This window comes from Nothobranchius furzeri, chromosome 4 (assembly GCF_043380555.1).
Source record: "Nothobranchius furzeri strain GRZ-AD chromosome 4, NfurGRZ-RIMD1, whole genome shotgun sequence".
In the NCBI taxonomy this organism is placed as follows: Eukaryota; Metazoa; Chordata; class Actinopteri; order Cyprinodontiformes; family Nothobranchiidae; genus Nothobranchius; species Nothobranchius furzeri.
Window position 1 is genome coordinate 62605037 of NC_091744.1, and position 22257 is coordinate 62627293.

Sequence of the window (22257 nt, forward strand, 5' to 3'; positions counted from 1 at the left end):
CGACTTGATCTCTGAGGATTGGTTGGATGAAATCTTGTAATTCAAGGAGTCTATGACAAGGCACAACGACATCATTTATGATGTGAGTGGAAGTGTCAAAATATATTTGCTGTATAAATAATTGCACACATATAAACATACAGAGTAACACTAGCTTTTGTTATTTTGACAACGGTGATTTACCTTAAATGGAACCAGATATGTTTTTGTCATGGATGAAATAAAATGTCAGAAACAGAGAGAAAACACAAGGACACCACAGAAACTGTAATTTGGTAACTCAATGTATTCACATTACAACATCCACATAGTTCAGTTTGTGACATTGTCTATGATCTTCAAATATATTCACTGTATGATACATAATACCAATATAGGCACTTCCAGTAAGTCCGGCAATATTGAAGCTACAGTATAGTGTCTAAATTACAAAATGGTAAAAATAAATAATGCATATCTAAAAGAATTGTTTGTTATTTTAAAATGTCTTTACTGTACAGCATTTATGTATATTGTACAAAATCGACCCCTGCAGGAATTTAATGTACTGTCACAAATACTATGAGTTTAGACAAATCCCTCCTTTAGTACCTGTATGTGTGTGGTGAATAAAGGTATAATCATAAGTCAACCATTTATAAAAATACTCATCTCATTTTGTTTACATAATGGTAAAGCGTGTTTGGTTCCCGCGGTTACCGTTATCTTACATGCAGGAATGATAGGATTACAATAACAAAATTATAGCAATCTAAAATAATAGATGTACACATATCAGCTCAAATGCTGATTCAAAACAAATGCATTTTTGTAGGAATGGTGTGTACAATATTCACTCCAAAAATATTTTAAAAGTGTGGTCATAAACAAATTAACACTGTTGACAGAATCTGAATGCTTCTTTTTACAGCGAGCAGATCAAAGAGGATCACCAGGAGCAAAAGGAGAATAACAACTTCAGCTGAGCGTGTGAGAAGAATTATCAAACTACTGACTGCATCTCGCTGACCTTCATCACAGCACCGTCCTCCTCCTCCCCAAAGATAACTAAGCAGGACAGTCGCATTAGAAGACTGGAAGATTCAAACATGCTTCCTCTCTAACACACACACACACACACACACACACACACACACACACACACACACACACACACACACACACACACACACACACACACACACACACACACACACACACACACACACACACACACACACACACACACACACAGACACTTTATGTGATACATTAACAAAGATGGAGCTCTGAAGTGTTTTGTTTTTTCTGATGCAGTTATATAATTACACAGCCTGGAAGCTTGGATTGGAAACGAGGAAAGCCCTCCCTCATGCCAGTGTGTTATCCTGAATAGTCTTGTAACAAAATCAGATTTTTATGAAAGTTAAATGAAAGGCGTGACTGCATTGACGTTTAAAAATCATTGAGTTAAACAGATGAAAGAGACACAAAAATGCTTGCTGATAATTAGATGCAAAGCATGAGGCAAATACTGAGTGATTTAATAGATTCCAACAGAAGGTTTGTGTGTGTGTGTGTGTGTGTGTGTGTGTGTGTGTGTGTGTGTGTGTGTGTGTGATTCAGAGTCAGTAGATCAGACATTTACTGAGCTTGTGTGTGGCCTCCTTCCCATCTAACACACACACACACACAGTAGCAGAGCCAGGGCAGCAGCAAATAAGCTATTGTGGACATATCGCTTTATTCAGTGCAACTATGGGACCATTGTGTGAGGAGGAAGTATGTTTGAACACACACACACACACACACACACACACACACACACACACACCACTCCTCTAGCTCTGGATCATACACACATGCTGACCTATGGCATGGTATTACTATTTCTGAGGTTTTTTTTTATAAAGTCAACTTACAGGAGAAAATTTTGATAGTTTTTTACGTAGGACATGATTTCTGTCTGCTGTTCTTCCCCTCAACACAGTTATGTTACATTTTGATCTGCATGGAGAAGAAAATTTAAAATGTTTTGAGTCCTGCATCTCTTCACAATGGCTTACTTTCCATGCCCATCCTCACACACCCATTCATAGCAGTTGTGGCTTTTGAAGAAAGAATTTCTGAAAATAATATTGCTGAAGATACTTTTAAAATAACACAGCAGAAAACAATCCATAAAAAGAGGTGATTCACATCTTTGCAAATGGATTTGTGGGAAGATTAAGGACGGTTACACATTTGGATCTGATCAGATAGATGAGCAAACAGCTAGTCTCTGAAAGGTTAGTCATAAAGTGGCTTCAAACTATTCCAATTAAAAACATGCATGTGTTATATTCCTTGGTCAATTTTGCCAATTTAACACAAAATCCTCTATTCCGTTTTTCCTTTTCTATTAAATGTTGCCTGTGAGTTTTGACCATTATGTCAGCTGCAAGGGAATGAATGTGTCCCTGAGGTGTTTGAAGAATCGTTAAGACTCCCTGCAAAGATCTCAGAAAAGTGTTGATTTGTGTGTTTCATCCACATCATCAAAAGGTTCCCCAATTGCTCTCACAAACCTCTGGTTTTCCTGAGGGTAAAGGTCGATATTTGTTTGCTGTTATTGGATGACAAAAAGCAAAATTAGTTCCAAACACAGAAGTCTGAGTCCAACTTCACAGGCTAGGTAACAGACAGATATCATCACTGGCAAAAACAAATAAGAAACGATTCTGAAGCTCTCATTTCCTACGCAAAAAATATAAACTTTTATTGAATTAGGTCAATGACACGTCTCCATACACTTTTAGAACGTGATCAACTAGTTCAAAGTGTAAAACATCACATATCCTTTATTTAAAAATGTTCAGTTTGTCTTTTATGGTTGAAAATCAAATTTTCTTGAGTGGACTATAACTTTTGGTTCTTTATTTTATTATCATTATTTTCAATTATTAGCCTGCAAGTGTTCATCTCACGTATGAGCTGTTTAACTTGGGTTTACTGTTATCGCAAAAGCAAATAATATGTAAAAATTAATGTATGGCTCCTGGAAGAGAATTGTGTCTTTGATCACACATAATAAAACGTGCAGAAACACAAACTGAGCCTGCGGTCTCTGCACGACATCTCCATGTGAATAAGCTTTAAGCATGTCTTTTGGCAACAAACACAAGATACATTATGCATTAAAATGAGATTTTGCATGCTAAAGACCCAAATGTTAGGACACAATTTTGTCAGAAGATGTTCCTTGTTTGATTTACTCCCTTTAGAGTTTATGTGTAGAAAAACAAAACAGTGTAGCACAGTTTAGACCTGGAAAAAGAGGTCAACGTTGCAACACAAACACCAGAAATGGTGAGGTTTATATAAATGATCGCATTCAGGAAACCATAATGTTTAAACTGGCTGCAGATTTCTGCAGTCCTGTGTTAACATGCTGGGATGAGACCTGTGCAACTGCTTGTCTTCGATGTCTGACAGAAGCAAAACTGTCTGAATCTCAAAGTCCTTGAATAATCCTTTATTGCAATGTGAAAAGGCCCATTTAAAGTGTTTGGTGAAACCGCGCTTAGATTAAATATTTAAAGCACAAAATGTCCCACCCTGTTTGTTTTTCTCTGTGTAGGCACACATTCCCCAAACATCTACAGTGTTGTGTCTAAATAATGTGCTGGCAGAGAAAGGTGTCTGTTAATTGGAAAAGAAAGGAAACAGGAGTAATTGTTTACATCCTAGTCCTGATTGGTTCCATATCTTTCATTAAAGGAGGGACGGGGTGGTGAAGGAGGAAGAGAGGAGTTTTATTGTGGGTCCCTGTCCTCTAGCTCTCCTGCAGGTTTGCAGTCTTCTCTCTGACACCAGTCTGGGTCCTCCACTTCCTCCTCAGGATGCTCTCCTTCCACCTGCTCCTCTCTGCTTCCTGATTCCTCCTCTTCCTCATCAATAGCCAGGATTGGCTCTGCTACATTGTTTAAATGGACTGACTCTGCTGCTTGGTCGTTTTTCTTGTTTTCCTCTTCGATCACCTTCTTCCACATCTCATGGTTCTCCACCAGATGCTGAGTGATGTGACAAAACACTCTTCTCCTTTTTTTGGGTGCTGCTTTCTCTGAAAGGGGGGAAAAATCACAGAATTCAAAGGCTTACAGGTGCTCTTATTAAGTATTTTGAGTTCTCAACCACAACTTTTTTGAAAAGGCTAGTTCGTCAAGTAAATTCACATAGTTTGTTTTGTGCATTTGCATTGTGGAAATACCAAAGAAGTCACCCAGGTTCCACTTTTGCGTACTCGCCTGCATTCCTATGTCCTATTGATTTATGACTGTAAGAAAATAACTTCACTATTGCAACATCAGCCTATTTTGTTGGAGATCACAATCTATTTACCAGAGTTTCATATAAGTGGACATTCATTTCTCACATTTCTCAAAACACTGTTGAAACGCAAGGCAGATACACTCAAAAGTGAGTTGGAGGAGTCACATGTGTACCGGTCCCTATTTTAAATGTCTTTTATCCAGTTAACCAATGTTGCTCTCCCACACGAAACCAATACACTCTAGCTAACAATAAACAAAACTAAATAAATTATAAAAGCTGCTCTTTGGTTTCTCATCATGTCTTGTTAATTGATTTACTTTCACCTGACAGACAGTAATGCTTTTGCAACTGTCTGTGTCCATTTTTCAGCTGCATTAGAAACATACTTCACTGAATCACTTAATGTGTCTCTACAATCAATAGGTTTTAAGAGTTAGCCTTATTTTAGAATGGCAGCACAGCTAATTGATCTTATGTTTATGTTTATGTATTTAGTAGATGCTTTTGTCCAAAGCGACTTACTTCTTAGAACACACCAAAACAGTTATATTCAATTACCAGCTTGCCTAAAAGGCCGCAGCTAGACTTCTGATGAGAATTAAAAAGAGAGATCATATCTCTCCTGTCTTAGCTTCCCTACATTTGGCTGCCTGTTAAATTCAGAATAGAATTTAAGATCCTTCTTCTCACATATGATAAATGATAAATGACCCGCACTTGTATAGCGCCTCTCAGAGTAAGGGCTCCAAAGCGCTTTACACTACAGTGTATCATTCACCCATTCACACACTGATGGTGATGAGCTATGATGTAGCCACAGCTGCCCTGGGGCTCACTGACAGAGGTGAGGCTGCCGAGCACAGGCGCCACCGGTCCCTCCGACCACCACCAGGAGGCAAGGTGGGTTAAGTGTCTTGCCCAAGAACACGACAGCAGAATTCTTTGTCCGGAGCCTGGATTGAACCTGCAACCTTCCGATTACTGGACAACCCGCTCAACCCGTTGAGCTTGTGCTGCCCCCTCTTAATAATCAAGCTCCACCATACATCAGTGATCTAATTGTTCCATATGTTGCTAACAGAGTCCTTCACTCTCACACCGGGGACACACCGAGCCGCCGAAGTGCCGCGAAAAGGGGACCGCCTTCATTCGGCGCCTTGTTATCCTATTCTATACACCACATGGGCCGCCGAAGCGCCGCAAAGCGCCGGCGCTCCAGCCCACACCTTGCAGCGATCGTTTCGGCGTCTGCTCTATTTTTTTCGCGAGCCGCGGGTGAACCGCGTCAATTCGGGCAGGAAGTCAAACATAAGAGGCAGGCCGGTAAATTTAACAAAATAAAGCATTTCAAAATGCAATTCCGCGATAGTCAAATGTGTTTGTAAACAGACACTGCATAAAAACCACACACACACACACACACACACACACACACACACACACACACACACACACACACACACACACACACACACACACACACACGCACGCACACACACGCACACACACACACACACACACACACACACACACAGAGCGAACTTGTGTATGTGTGTGACCACGTGAAGGGGGTGTGGTTTTGGGAAAAGGCAGAAAGTCGTAGGCCAGCTATTAACAACTGGTTCACACCATAGGTTCACACACACACGGAAAAACACATACACAAACAGCAAGGGGGAGGGGGGTGTAGAGGAAAAGAGCAGAGAAAAGGCAGAGAGGAAATGGAGGACACCAAGTGGTTAAAAGAGAAACTACGAGGTGTGCCTCGACCAGAGCGGAGAAACAAGCATCTGGTCTGAACTAAGGAGCAGCGAGCAGCGGCCGAATTTCGTGAGCGCTTCGGGGGCCGGCGTCTCCCCGGCCTCAGACTGCAGGTTTACTGGTGGTTCCTAGCACATCTAAAAATAGGATGGGAGGCAGACCTTTTAGCCATCAGGCTCCTCTCTTGTGGAACCAGCTCCCAGCTTTAGTCCGTGAGGTGGACACCTTGTCTACTTTTAGCTGTAGTTGTTTCCCTGCTCCAACACATCGGAATTTCATCAGGAGGTGATTAAAAGCCTTGTGCAGAGCCTGATGAGCTGATAAACAGGTGGTTTAACCATTGAATCACGTGTGATGGAGCATATAAACTGTTAAATAATATAGCAGGGGTGGTTTTAAGGGGTGGTGTAGCTCAGGAGTTAGAGCGGGCTGTCCAGTAATCGGAAGGTTGCAGGTTCAATCCCGGCTCCGATCAGAGAATGCTGCTGTTGAGTCCCTGGACAAGACACTTAACCCACCTTGCCTGCTGGCTGTGGTCGGAGAGACCGGTGGCGCCAGTGCTCAGCAGCCTCGCCTCTGTCAGTGTGCCCCAGGGCAGCTGTAGCTACATTGTAGCTCATCCCCACCAGTGTGTGAATGGGTGAATGACTGATTGTGTTGTGACACACCTTGGGGGGGGGGGGGGGGGGGGTTGTAGAACCCTAAGAAGACACTATACAAATACAGACCATTTACCACGTTTTGGTTCTTTCCCTGCTTCAACACTCCTGAATCAGTATTTGAATCACATGTTCAGCAGCCTGGTAATCGCCTGCTGGTGAAAATCAGGTGTGTTAAAGCAGGGAAACACCAAATCCTTGCAGGATAGCGGTCCCTGATGGACCAGAATTCCCACCCGACATACAGGAAAATGTTCCTCAAATACCAGGATTCGGCACCTCTCATTTATAAGAAAAAAGAAATTCAGCAAAGCATTCCCAGTAAGAAACAAAGTAAAACAATCCAGCAGAACAAATAGTGATAGGACTATAGGCCAGGAGAAATAAGTACCAGAAGTACATGTTTTACACAACAAAGTTGTGCATTCATGTTAATTTTGCTTATCGATCATGTTTCTTGGTCGGTGAAACGCTCAGTTCCCTTGTTTTCTCTGTATAAACACAATAGCCGTGATACATCAAATCAAATCAAATGAAAGTCACTTTGTTTATCCGTTAGGAACTTTGATTGCAGATAGAGTGTCAGCACAGCCCATAAATACAGCATCAAAACACACATACACATACAATCAATTTAAAAGAATACTCACACCTGCATACACTTAATTAAAAGGAATTTAAAATGGATCCTGATTATTTTATTGAGCTTGTTATGCTGAGCAAGTGTGAGTGAACCAAACCAGGCAGAAATGCTGGATGTGAGAATGGGTTCGATAAAGCATCTATAGAAAGCAGCAGGGATGGATTGGAGGACCTGAAGTTTGCAAAGTTTACAGAGAAATAGAGGCACTGATGACACTTAGCAAAAATGTGTTCTGTATTGTGTTGGAATGTAAGTTTGTCATCCATTATGCAACCGAGGTATCTGTATGAGTGAACCTTTTCGACTATTTGGCTGTTAACAGTGAGTGCAGGGATGTGATCCTTACGTGAAGCTTCAGAACAGGTGGATTCATCGTCCTCTCCCTCCTCACTCTCCACATTCTCGTGCTCCTCCTCTTCTGGGTCTGGCTCCACCCATCGTCCGGGCACGAGGCTGGCCGAGTCGTAGGAGTTACATAGCGGTCCAACGATGTGTGTGATGAACGACTCCTGAAGTTTGGCCAGCTGCGGTGCTGCCCGATCCATGAAGGGACTGACAGGAAGCCCCAGGCTGGACTCCTCATCGCCCTACATACAGCAGGAGGCATTCATGTAAAAAGGGCTACAAGCTGAACAAATGGAAAGAAAATAACCCAAACCAAGTATAGCTCACATTATATAAAGAGATATGGGATGAGGCTAATGGGATTAAGGCTTTATCACACACTAGATTTTCTGATTTTATTGACTCAGGTTGTTTGGGAACAGTGGAAACTAGCTGACTGGAATAAGCCTATTTTATTATCTAATCTAATATAATTCAGGAGTGAACCCCACATACGTGCAAAAACCCTTTGAAATGAACATGTTCTAATTGCGTCAGGGGTGTTGAATGTTCTTGAAAAGCCTGAAAAAAAGCACAGCATGTGTGACGTGTGTGTGAGGAAAAACATCTATAGCAAGATTTGCTGGTTGTCATGGAAACTGACCTGCCATCCAGTACACTAAAACATATCTGTGCCCCCACGACATCAAGATCTTAATGTAGGATGTAATAAGATTTATAATACCTCTTAATCTTAATCAGGTGTGGAATTTGATTCTTTTTTAAAATCAGAAACGAAGCATGGAAAAGGAAGTGTGAAAATACCAGCATAGTAAGAGAGTGAGATTGAGTTAGTTCCTGTAAGCTGATGTAAGATGAATCTGCTGTGATCTTTAGAATGAGTGAATGAATAAATGAATGAATGAAAGCTTTGTGGGTCATTTTCTGTGGAAATAGGCCCGGGCAATCCATTTTCCAGAGTTAGTCAAAAGAGCGAGGGGGCAGTAAATGGCAGGATTTGGAGGCTTAACCTTACTTCACATTGGAAGCATCAGCGGAGCGAACGGCAGTGGATCGGTTCACCCACGACTTTCACTGAGTGCCAGTACACACCGGGACAATCTCAGCTGTGAAGCGGCTTCTCTGTGCTCCTTGCTGGACTAACAAGTTCACAAAATCCCTTGAGTTTATACCATCCGTGGTTAAACCAAAAAAAAAAAGAAAATCGCGTTTGATATCACTGTTTGATGTCATATGATGTTGTTCCTCTCCACTGCCAGGATAAAAGCCATGAAAAACACACCACTGCACTTCTGGAACAATGCTAGAAGCAAATAAGTCGTTGTTTGTATTGACATAATCTACATAGATGTAAAACTGCATCGCTGCAATAGTCATTTATTTAGAAAAGGGTTTTATACTGAAACTGTGTGTGATTTCCTGTCTAGCCCTATGTTAACTGGAAATTTTCATGTCCCAGAAGTGGCTTGCGGAAAAAACTGAAACCTGATCCTATCAGTAGCTAGCAGAGTAGCATGGCTAGCTGCTTCTGGGACATGCCTGAAGTTTTCTGTGTTGCGGCTGGTTTGAACACCCCCATTGACTATAATGGCTTCTAGTTTGACGTTTTAACATTCCACGCCACTGAGGCTTACATTGTGAAGTAGGGGTTACACATTTAAAGTCGTGACATGCAAACATCTCTGGCTAAAAGCAATGCGACTCTTCCACTGTCTTCGTTCATTGTTATTTTTTGGGTACAAAGTGCAATGTTGATGATTCACGGCTGGATCTTTTCCGTGATGTAATGGAGTTGCTATTGCTAACAATTAGCTTCTACAAGTCGAGACGTTCTCTCTGCTGGCTGCTAAGTCAATGGAAGCTTCTCTGGTCACATGCCAAGGTTGGTGAGCCCATGAATGCAAACATTTCCATGTGATGTAAAATGGACTTTTCTGGTAATTTAAACATTTAATAAGCAAATACATTTTTCCAAGTTTTTGCTTACTGAATTCACAGCTGCAGTTCCTTTTGTCTTTCTGCCATGTTTATTTGCCTGGACTTAACAAAACTCCACTAGATAACAGAATTTGGGTCATCAGAAGATGTAGGAATGCACATCATTCAGAAGTTATGACATCATGGAAAAAATATGCTTGCAAATTGGATTATTAGAATAACTGCACAGGTGTATAGACAATAAAATCGCAGTAAACTTGTGAAATCATGTGATTACATTTGTTTTTTGTATGCCACCCCAATATTACCAATGGAGTCCAATCTGGCCATTATTTACAAAACCTTTTGGAGGCGCTCCTGCTGCTCCACCTGACTAACTGCATACTTGCATCACTTTAAAGCTCTTGTACGCAGAATGCTTTTTAATGCCGCTCCCTAACAGCCCACTGAATGGTTTGTACTTAACAGGTTTAACCACCGACGGCGCAGTAGTACGTCCCACAAGAGTCTGAGCATGTTCTGAATGAGCTGGAGTCAATTAACAGGAAACAAGAGCAACTCAGTGCCAGTGGGGATGTACAACAAAGAAAGTTGTGGGAGGCTGAGGGCATAACTAGGTTATGTCTGCTACTGCAGCAAAGCAAAAAAATATAAATAAATGAGGCTATGGTTACAGTACATATAACAGAATTAGCCTGATACCAAACCCATGCATATTACACAAACTGATTAATCTCACAGCAAAAATGCTGAATCTATAATCCAGCCGATGAATAATTCTTCACTTTCCTCATATAATTGCAGAAGCATAGTCTTTTCCATCTCTATGTGTAAGAGGGACTGAATAAAAAATTAATTAGGAGGGAGCAAAATCAATCATGTGTGAAGGAAAATTGTCTCCATGGAGCAAAAAGTAAAGAAGGAAGAATGGAATTATTGGGTCTGAACTTGTTTCTGTGGATATGGAGACACAGAGAAACACTGATGCAAAACTCAGTGCACTATGTCATGAGAAATAATTGTATCGAGCAGTTTGGCTTTATTTTTTAAATAAGGTGGATCTCTGAGCAGTTTCTGTGTTGTGTTAGCCTACTTTCATGAATTGGCCTCCAGGGTTTCTCAAACCTATAAAAGCATCCTGCTTTTGTATACCGCTCAGATAAATATAGTGAATGATAAATAGACTGCATAAAAAGTATGCTTTCTAGTTTTGCTGACCGTTCAAACTCTTTTTGTGTGAAAGCAGAATTAAATTATTCACACATCACTATATCTTCCTAAAGCTTTGATTTAATGGAGTCTGAAAATTCAGGGATGCGTCTATCCTTAAAAATAGTTCACAAAGTTTTTTTTAAGAAACTTTTGAATTACTTAGTTCTACTCATAAAAAGTATCTTATCTGGTGTTGATGGCTTACTGAATGGCCTCTGTTTGGAGAAGTAGAGTATATATCCAAAGGCTACTGAGTCAAGCTACTACTAAAGTATGCTGTAGTTATCCTATAACACAGTGGCACTCACTCCTGGTCCTGGAGAGCTGGTATCCAGCATCTTTTAGTTTTAACGCTGTTTCAACACATCTGATTCAACCAGCAGGTGATTAGCAGGCTTTGCAAATACCATTCTGTCATTTCAGATGAAGCATGCTCCAGTATTGAGTCTTTCTCTGATTCTTCATACAATTCCAAAAATAAGTAATTAAAACAAATTCATGTGCGTTTCTGTAGAGGATCACAGTGCAGTGAGAGTCAGCAGGTATCCTCAAATAATTTGTCAAATTCAAATTACCTACAAATTGCAGGAAAATGAGTGATAATGATGTCATGTTGGTCCACTGTTAATTTGGCATCTTATTAACGGTTTAGGAGTCAAGAATTTCATTGGTTGTTGAGCCTGGCCTCAAGCTCCAGATATCTAAATCAGCGGTTCCCAAACTTATTTAGCCGCGCACCCCTTTCTATTTCCCGACCATGTCGACGCACCCCCCAGCACCCAAATCAGGGCATGGCAGCTCGCCGCATCTCTGTCTGATCGATGCTTCTGTCTGCTGCACGGGCTGCTGCGTGGGCTGACGTCTTGTGGAGCTCTGGGATGGAAACCTTTCCACCCGGTTCTCCCCAGCGGCAGCTCTGCGCATCTCTGATCGCAGCTGCGCTTGTCTGCTGTGCGGCTGCCAGCTTGTGGAGCTCTCGGGAGACCTCTGTGTTCCACCTGGTTTTACCCAGCGGTCAGCCTGGCGTATCTCTGACTCAGAAGCTATGGTGTTGTGCATAGTTAACTCTGGTTGTAGCTAGGTTGCTACCTCCGTTAGCTTAGCTCCCACCTCCGCGTTAGCTTTGGGTTAGCTTCAGGTTAGCTTGTAGCTAGTTCGACCGGGTGTCGTCAGTTGATCCCAGCCTTACCTCTCTTCCCTTTTGTGGAATTGTCTGGGCTTGACGGACCCTGTGACACGGTCAAAATGGCGATGGTGGCCACCTCCCATTTCTCTTCCAAAACGTGTTATTGGGTCTATGGAAACCCATTGTCCAATATTCATATGTCGATGGTCTGACCTCTGACAGACGCACTCTGAACTTCAGATCTTCAGCACGCTGTTAATAGCCTGACACGTTTAGAATGCTGTCCCACAGTCAGTGTGCTAAAATATTAATATAATAATGCTAAAATGCTCAGATGGGAATCGTGTCTTGATTTATTTAGTTACATCCACAATGTTGTGTGTGTGGGGTTTACAATGTCAGAACACCTGCATGAGACAGGGTGTTAATTACAATCTGCCAGAATGACTCACCACCTTCAGATTTCTCCAACATCGTTAAAAAGGATCAAATACTGAACATGTCTTGCTAGTGACAGCGTGCGCAGGCCAGATCGCTGAAGCTCGGCGCATTATTATTATGAAGCTAGGGCACATGCGGAGGACACACACACACGCGTGCGTGCAAAATATACTACGCTAATGGTGACATATGACAGACTTCTCTGAGCTCAGCAGCCATTACACGTTTCACCTTGCGCACCCCCTAGTGGCAGCTCTCGCACCCCCAGGGGTGTGCGCACCACACTTAAGCCCTTTTCAGATAGGCATTCTGGAACATTTGTGGACAATTCAATCCGGTTTTTAACCGGAACTGTGTTTTCAGACACACCACTTTTGTACTGGAACTTGTCCTTTTGGCTGCCTTCACACAGCAGGGAAAAGTTCCAGATGTCTGAGGGAGGGGGGGGGGGGGGGTCGGACTTACCGTATGTTAAGCATAATTCTGCGCACACGAAGATGTATAAGAGACCTGGATGATGAAGTTCAATGGTTAAAGGAATCACTGAAGCGGTGTGAAGCGCTCCGTCGCGCGTCTAGACGGTACAGTAGGAGGTGAGCTGCCATGGTTCGTCGCATGCTACAGCAGCGGGCTATCTAGGTGCGCACAGCGTCCCCGGTCCATTCCTCCTCCCCCTCCTCCCTGTCCGGAACTCGAACTCACCAGTCTGAAGCAGCCACCTTGTCCGTAACAAGTCCGGACCTGTTACTAGGGGTGTCGTCCGGTTAAATTACGGAAAACGTTATCCGGATGTTTGTATTCAGACACAAAGGTCTTACGGACAGAGTCCGGAACATTTCCGTTTTTCATGGCCTGTCTGAAGGGGGCTTTAGGGAATCCCTGATCTAAAGGATAGTTTTGGTTAACAGTGGCCCCGCTAACCCTAATAATGTAGGGAGCAGACTGGAGCTAATACAACTAAATTCTGATCTTTAAAATGCATTGGAATATAGACTGACCTCATAACTGAGACCGATTGTGACACTTTTAGTTTTAAAATGACAGCAACGATCCTCTGTTGTAGTTGTGCTCCAACTAGCTGTTAGCACATCAATCATAAAAATGCAAACCTTTATTTTGTCAGAACTAAGGCCATTCAGAAAGCAATCCACAACAGCTGAGATAGTAAATATTTGAACAAAAACACACTTTCAATGGTTGAAATGTGTCTTTAAATGTGTTATTTATATTTATCTGCTGCTTTGAAATAATAATGTGAACAAAATTCCTCAGATTAATTCAGAGTTTTTTTCCAAGGTAGTCAGTGTTACCATAAAATACAAAAGAACATAAACATTTTCCATGATCTCACAACCAATTGTATGATTTAATAATCTGTAACCACTTTATTTGATCATTTAATTGTTCAGCTCATGCATTTGTGTGTCTGCACACACACATGCACAAATTGGATGGTTTACTCACTTGTTCATAGAACTCATTGACGATGCCCTCTGTCCACTGCAGATGGAGATCCTTACACTTTAGAGGCCCGTTGATATCAGCCAGTTTAATACACATCTGGCACACCAGCAACCTGTCATTCTCATTGGACCAGTCGATACCTGTCGAAGGATCATCACCCACCTGAAGGATCAACAACCAATCACCGTGGTGTTTTTCAACGATTAAAAATACTTGAGGGACATATTTATGCCCTGAACAAATCCCATTGCTTTAATACCATAAGGTTTATAGCATAGATGGAGTTTGAGTTGTAGATCTAAAACAGGAAGGGTGTAAAGTTATCACAACAGAAAGAATTTGCTTCCAGGGTGAAAAGCGGGGCTGCTGGGTTATAATTTCTGTTCCTTTCTGTTGCAAACCCAAAGAGCTCAGCGCTGGCTGGCAGAACCACTGCACCCCTTCTCACAGTGGAATAATTCAAAACTCTGACTCAAAGCCAACATTTATTCTGCATCTAATTCTGTTGTTGAAATGCTGCAGGGTGCTCGTGTTTTGAATCTTGTCCTGCTTCACTAGGTAAAAGGAAAATCACTGGCCAGTTTTCTGTTGGCGATGGTTCCCTTCAGCATTTAAAAAAGTGAGCAAGGAGGAGAAAACACTGGACTCAGAAACTAAAGATCTGACAAATGTATCACTAAAAGACTGAAACAGTGAGTAAATGTATTCAAACTGCAGATAGAAATTAACTAAGAGGATACTTATTTTAAATTAATTTCACCATCAAGAGTGTCTCCGTATCAAAATGTCACAGCTTTTTGATTTTTGTTGTGAAATATTCAACAGTGATATCTTTTTAAAATACCTTAGCATTGAACTCAGCCAGAAAGTCAAAGTGCTTCTTTAGATCAGTGGCCAGTATGGCCTCAATAACCAGGAAACGAAAGCGTTTAAACTCCACATGATCCAAGTTGACGAGGAAATTGTATTCTGGGTGAGACATGAAGAGGTTCCAGGCCGAGGCAGCGTGGTGGTTTTCCAGAACCGAGCGGTCATTGTAGAGCACCGCCTGCAAACACCCAAATGGTCAGCATAAACATGTGCAAAATCACCTTTACTCATATTTTTAATACATTTGCAGTGGTCTCTAGTAGGAAAGAATGCCCTGTAAGTCATTTTCTGGGGGTAAAAAAGCTCCAGTGCGCCTGTATGAGAACATAGAGGTCAGCTGGATTTGAAGTCTTATTTCTTGATATTTACTAGATATATTGCCTCTGATTGGATAACAGCAACGCAACTCTACCACTGACACTGTTTGCTGTGCAATGATAATGTTTGATCTCGACATAAGACTCAAGCTTGGAAGAGCTTCCGCTGTGTGGTGTAGTTGATTAGCTTCTGCTAGTCGAGACGTTCACCGCTGTTTCCTGGACGTTAAACCAACAACAGCCTTCCCTGCCGCAGATCAAGATGGTGGAGTCCATGAATGTTAAGTGGCAGTCTGACATAAATCTGTCAGGCTTTTTTGAACCAAATGGTTTTCCGTCTATTTTTCATCAGAGGTTAATGCAGGAAATGAAACCTGCATGTTAAACTCAGAGTCACTGTTCATTTTCAAAAAATAGTAAAAACTGTTTTTCAGGGAACTTGCTCTTTAAATTAGCCCAGAAACAAAATGTTTGTATGAAGTTCTTATTAAATATGTAGTTGTAGTAAGAAGTGCTACAGTTCAATGTCCAACATATTTCCACTTGAAGTAAAACAACATTCTGTCTGCCATTATAAATTACACACAACCACCCAGTTATTAGAATACCACTATTTGAACTCTTTTTTTACACAGTGCATAGTTTCTATGTTATGAGGAGCTTTGCTTTCTAAAGGAAACAAGCTAAGTCACTGCTGGAATAAAGAAAAGGTCATATTGTTATGATGACACCAGTGCTTGGGCTAGAACCGGATTTGGGCCCTCTCACAATTCCTTCATGGACTTGATGCAGGCCACTAAAGTTGACCTCATCATTTGGGTGTAAATAAGCAAAGCATAAACACCTAGGAAATTTGTGCTCTGATCAATTAATTATTTATTTGTTGTACCAATGAAGATTGTCAAAAATATTGTATCGATTGAATTCTTGTCTATACTACGTAGTAGAATTTGTAATAATAGAACACCCATGGAAGGGGCAATATCAGTGGCCTAGTGGTAGAGTGTCCGCCCTGAGACTGGGAGATCAGGGATCAATTCCTGGTCGGGTCATACCAAAGACTTAGAAAAAAATGGGACCCAATGCCTCCCTGCTTGACACTCAGCATTACGGGGTTGGATTGGGGGGTTAAACCACCAAATGGTTCCTGAGCGTGGCTGTGTCTGCAGCTCACCGCTCCCCCAGGGGATGGGTCAAATGCGGAGAACAAATTTCTCACACACATCAGTGTGTGTGAGAACTGATGGGACTTTAACTTTAACTTAAACATGGCTAAATGTGTGGGTATCCTTACAAATTAGTCTCAAAGTGTCCCAGTTATTTCCCAATTTACTGCTATTGTATTTGCACACATTTCTCACACTGTTTCAAATCCAAACCACTCAGAAACGACACCCCATTTCTCACAAAGAAATGTTAAGTTAGCAAAATTTAACGAAAAAACTTGGAAACATATACAAATTGTACTTTTTCCTGCTATGTAAAATAACATTGTTGTAAATATATAGCTACTTCTTTTTGCTTATTTTTGTCTTATAAGCCCATATGGGCTGGGCACGTGTCATGCATGACACTTAAATAAAACCTATTCATTCACTCATTTCTCTCCTGAAATTAACTTTTTGACTAGAATGAACTACCAATAGTTCATCTAGTCTTTGTCATGGCAGATGGCTGTTCATACTGAGTCAGGGTCTGCTGGAGGTTTCTTCCTGTCAAAGGGGAGTTTTCCTCTCGCCTGTGGCTTCATGCTTGCTCAGGATGGGGATTACTGTAAAGTCACTGAAACAACAAGTCTGTGATTTGATGCAGTCTGATGGGTTTCCTTACATAGGAAGCTTTTGTTCTGACCAACTGACCAAGACAGGAAGAGACTGAACAAACTGGTTAAGAAAGCTAGCTCAATTTTGGGCTGCATATTGTATTCTGTTGAGGAGATGTGTGAAAGGAGGATGATGGCGAAGATGACCTCCATCTTGGAAAATTCCTCCCACCCACCGCATTCCACTGTGGAGACCATGGACCGTTCCTTCAGTCACAGACTGAGATGTCCAAGATGTAAAACAAAACACTACCATAGGCCATTCACCTCCTCTGAAGTAAGAGTGTATAACTCCACAGTTTAACTGGTACTGCCGTTATCCTGTTCCACAATAACATCAATGCAATATTCAGTATGTGTTCAATACTTGTGCAATTCAGGATGTCTGTGTCCCTTATGCTGCATAGTTCTGGAAACCCGCAAGTCTCCTTTTATTCATTGTTTTTTGTGGTTGAAGGTTGCAATATTAGCGTATTACCTTTTTGAGTTTACCTGTGTACTGTATGTGCTGCTGTAGCAAGTGCATTTCCTCACTGTGGGATTAATAAAGTCTATTCTATTCTATTCTATTCTATTCTATTCTATTCTAACTGGAATAATGACCTGAACTCAGTGCACTGACTAGGTTCAAATGAAATGTTTGCTTTTTAAAGTACTTTGAGATGACTCTTGTCATGAATTGGCACTTTATAATTGAACTGAATGGAATTTAAATGGTGGAAATTGACGCTGAAATTAATTAGGTTGTCCCTAGTGGCTGGATGCAGAACAAGTTTTAAGTCTTTTCTCTCAAAACAAACAAATGGGGCATTTTCCTGTCTAAAAAAAAAATACAAATACACCTCAACTATTTGTCCATGTGTTTTCCCTGGTGTGGACTTCAGTGGTGAAAAAATATGATAAAAGAAAAATCAATACCTAGTTATGCATTGTATTATCTAGATCAAGTACCTGAGGGGCACTGGTGGCCACAAGGAAAGCATTGGTCCTCCCTGGGTGATCGTAGTCGTGCATGGCAGCAGCCACGTAAAGAGCCATGAGCTCCAGAGCAGGTATGAGGCCTGACAAGCAGCCGTACCCGTCCTCTGACACAGTGTAGGTCTTTGAAACTAGGAAGCCCATATGACTGTGAGTGATCCCGCTGTCAGAGTCTGGCCATGGGGGAAACAGAAGTTAGGAGGTTCAGGAGCATAGTGGAAGAATTTACACACACACACACACACACACACACACACACACACACACACACACACACACACACACACACACACACACACACACACACACACACACACACACACACAATGTTTAAATCCACTTACATCTGCATTAAAGGGATGAGCCTGGTATGGCATACAAATAGGGTTATGGAAATACGGGTGTGGGGGGACTGTAATTTGTCAGCGATTTTATGCTGTTCTAGACTTCAAAGTGTTTTGTGTGTAAGAGAACCTGCATGTTGGTTGACCTCACATAGATGAAAAAAGTTACCAAATACATGGGTGTTGTCACCATGTAGGAACTGGTAACTGGACTTACCTGAGTCACTGGCAGAACCGTGATCCGTGATGAGGCTAGGTAAACCAGGAACAGGCTGCGTGGTGAGGTACCAGACGGCATGGAGAACATCTGTGGCATGGATTCTGTTGTGATCTAGGTCAGAAGAGAAAGCTTCCCTCAGAGCAAAAAAAAAAAAACACTCCACCAGGGTGCACTGTTGGGCTGCCTGTGTTTAATTTAAGAAGTTAAAGGCAGCATAAGCTGGTTTAACAGAAACTTTAAGGGGCCTGTTTCCATCTAGTGGCTGATTTTATCCTCACAGCAAACAAAATAGAAGTAAACTTTCAAAGAAAAATAAACATGGTGAAACGTACATGGTATGTCTCTGTATCCGTTCTCCAGGGCATGGAAGTAGTTCATGAACTCTTTCACAGGGATCTTAAAAGTCTCAAACAAGCCAGTGTCTTCAAAAAGCCTGTAAGACACCTGTGATGTAAAAATAAACAGAAGTAAGTCCAATGTTCCATAAACATATTTTCATTTGTAATTGTACCTCCCACTGATAAACAGATTAGGTTGAACATTTTGTTCCTGATTCACACGTTCCTGCCACATCGTTCACTGACACAAATATCGGGATTTTTAACCTTGGTTTTTCTTGTGCAATTTTGGCCTTGGGTCATTTTATTAATCTTTGATGAATAAAAACAATCTAGCTTGGCCATTTTCTGTAAAAAAAAAAAAAAAAAAAAAAAAAATTATCAAGGTAACACAATATCATTCCCTTGCACCTCAAGTTCATTCAAAAAATTGCATCCTGGTAATAAAAATATTAATCCCACAAAATATTTGCTCTAAACATTCACCATTTTTACATTAATATTTTATTTTGCTAGTTTGAATCTGCAGTCTACCAAAGAGGAATAGGAACAACTGCTTTTCTTGGAAAGGAGAGAATCTTGAAGTTATGCAGCGTTAGCTGATGCTAAAACAATAAGGGAGGGATGACACATGCAGCTCTGAAAGATATGGTGTTCAATATTCATTTTATCAAGCATTTTATGAAAGAAGTTCTTTTGGAACGCTTCTGAAAAAAATATATAAAAAACATTCAAATCAATGATTGTGGAAAAATTAGGGGTGAGAAAATAAGCATATACCAAACTAGTGTATTCTTGAAATACATAGTTTTAAACAGTTCAGTTTATTATTATTATTATTATTATTATTATTATTATTGATGATGATGATGATGATGATGATGATGATGATGTTTACATGATTCCTTCTGCTTTTTAAATTGTAGATTAAGTTTAAGAAATGCTTAATCAAAATAAATAACAGAGGGAATCATGTAAACAACAGAAAGTATAAGAAATAACCCTCCCTGGGCTGCTACCTTACCATGCTGGAGGGTTTTTAGTGTCCTAATGATCCTAGGAGCCAAGTTGTCTGAGCCTTTGTGCCTCTGGTAGGTTCACCCATGGCAAACCGTTCCTAGGTGAGGGCGGGTGCAGCCCTCAGATCCCTTATGACGATTAATACAAATGGAAACCATGTTCTCTTGCCTGGACATCACTGGGGCCCCCCTCTTGAGCCAGGTCTGGAGATTGGTATAATTGGTGAGCACCTGGTGGTCGGGTGTTCAACCATGGAGCTTGGCCGGGGACAGCCCAAAGAGGAAATATGGGTCCCCCTTCCCATGGGCTCACAACTTGTGGGAGGGGCCAAATGAGCCTTGGCGGTCTGATCCTTGGCTACAGAACCTGAATCTTGGTACGTGGAATCTCACCTCTCTGGTGGGAAAGGAGCCTGAGTTGGTGTGTGAGGTTGAGAGGTTCTGACTAGACGTAGTCAGACTCACCTTGACACATGGCTCTGGCTCCAGAACAAGTTTCCTTGAGAGGGGTTGGACACTCTGCCACTCTGAATTTGTCCCTATTGAGAGGCACTGAGCAGGGGTGGGCTTACTAGTTGACTCCCATCAAGGTGCCTGTACGTTGGGGTTTACCCCAGTAAACAAGAGGGTAGACTCCCTCCGCCTATGCGTGGGGGGACGGGTCCTGACTGATTGTGCTTATGCACCAAACTACAGTCCAGACTACCCACCATTTTTTGGGTCCTTGGAGAGGATGCTAGACAGCACCCTTTCCGGTGACTCCCTCATTCTTCTGGGGGACTTCAGAAGAAAAAGAAGAAGAAAAGCTCTTTTCTATAGCGCCTCTCAAGATAAAAATCACTAGGCACTTCACAAAACTTTAACGCTCACAAGGGCAATGACAGTGAGATCTGAAGAGGTGTGGTGGGGAGTAATGGCCCCCCTGATCTGAATCCAAGCTGTGTTTTGTTATTGGACTTCTGTCCTCAATTGTCCATAATAAACATTGTGTTCAGACACAAAGGTGTCCATATGTGCTCTTGGCACCAGGATACCTTAAGCCGCATCTCAACAATCAACTTTGTTGTCATCTCATCTGATCTGTGGCCGCATGTCTTGGACACTCGGGTGAAGAGAGGGGTGGAGCTGTTAACTGACCACTACCTGGTGGTGAGTTGGTTTCAATAGTGGGTAAGCATGCTAGTCAGACCTGGCAGGCCTAAATGTATTGTGAGTGTCTGCTGGGAATATTTGGCGAAGTCTCCTGTCAGAAGAAGTTTCAAATTCCACTTCCGACAGAACTTCGAAAATGGGAAGGTGGGGGACGTTGAGTCCAAGTGGGCCATGCTCCATGCTTCCATTGTCAAGGCAGCCAATCAGAGCAGTGACCACAGGGTCATTGATTCTTGTTGTGGTGGCAATCCCCGAACTCGCTGGTGGACACCAATGGTTAGCGATGCTATCAAGCTGTACAAAGAATCCTATCGGGTTTTTTTATTTTTTTGGGGTGTGGAACTCCAGAGACAGCTGATGGGTACCAGGAGGCTAATGCGAATGGGACCCAGGTGGTCACAGAGGCAAAACCCAGCCATGGGAGGAATTCAGTGAGACCATGGAGCAAGACTTCTGTATGGCTTTGAGGAGATTCTGGTCCATCATCCGGCATCTGGGGGGGTAGAGGCAGCGTGCTACCAACTCTGTTTATACTGGGGAAGGTGTGCTGCAGACCTCGATTCAGGATGCGGCGAATCGGTGTGCAGAGTACTTTGAAGACCTCCTCAATCCCACGGCTCGTCTTCCAGTTAGGCAGCAGAGTCCGGAGACTTTGGGTTCGGCTCTCCAATCTCTGGAGCTGAGGTCACTAAGGTGATCAAAAAGCTCCTCAGTAGCAAGGTTCCAGGGCTGGATGAGATGCGCCTGGAGTTCATTAATGCTCTGGATGTTGTGGGACTGTGCCGGTTGGCACGGCTCTGCAATATTCAGAATCAGCTTTATTGCCAGCGCTCCAGTGACCCAGAGCATAGGAACTTGACTCCGCGAACACAACCGGACCAAGGTTAAACACACACACATGAAGACAAAAACAGGTACAGGCAGTCACGATAGCAGCCATAACGGCGCTCATTTCATAAGATGAAAAGGGTGTTACATGAGGATAATTGGGGTAAGGTAAAAAAAAAGGCATAGCAGAGTTAGACCCGGCGGGGAGTAACTCTATTATACAAAAAAACTCCTCAACATAGAAGCACGGACATCACAGATACAACATCAGAGTCCAATGGGGGGCAGGGTTGGGCGGGATCCTGAATCCTCCAACGGGAGCTGCCATTACGGCGCTTCACCAGCTGCAGTCGACAGGTGGGAGGGAGGAATGAGGAACAGAGAGCGCATTGAGTTCCTGCAGGTCGATGACCTCGAAGACAAAGTCACAATGTGAAGGCGGGGGGGGGGGGGGGGGGGTCGGGACACAGCATCTGTCAGCATTCCT

At 42.2% G+C, this 22257-nt stretch overlaps 1 protein-coding gene across 6 annotated transcripts in view; it reads right to left on the reverse strand.

Annotated features, from left to right (window-relative positions):
• Positions 1-266: 266 nt before the first annotated feature.
• LOC107388602 (cGMP-inhibited 3',5'-cyclic phosphodiesterase 3A) overlaps positions 267-22257 on the reverse strand; it is a 123132-nt gene continuing 101141 nt past the window's right edge. For all 6 annotated transcript variants that reach the window (XM_054732906.1, XM_015964170.2, XM_015964169.2 and 3 more), the window contains 7 exons: positions 18766-18877; positions 18431-18544; positions 17843-18042; positions 14727-14930; positions 13883-14044; positions 7703-7943; positions 267-4081 (listed from right to left, as the gene is read on the reverse strand). In XM_054732906.1, the coding sequence (XP_054588881.1) occupies positions 3774-4081; positions 7703-7943; positions 13883-14044; positions 14727-14930; positions 17843-18042; positions 18431-18544; positions 18766-18877 (1341 nt within the window). In that variant the 3' untranslated portion in view covers positions 267-3773. The remainder of the gene's footprint in view (positions 4082-7702; positions 7944-13882; positions 14045-14726; positions 14931-17842; positions 18043-18430; positions 18545-18765; positions 18878-22257) is intronic.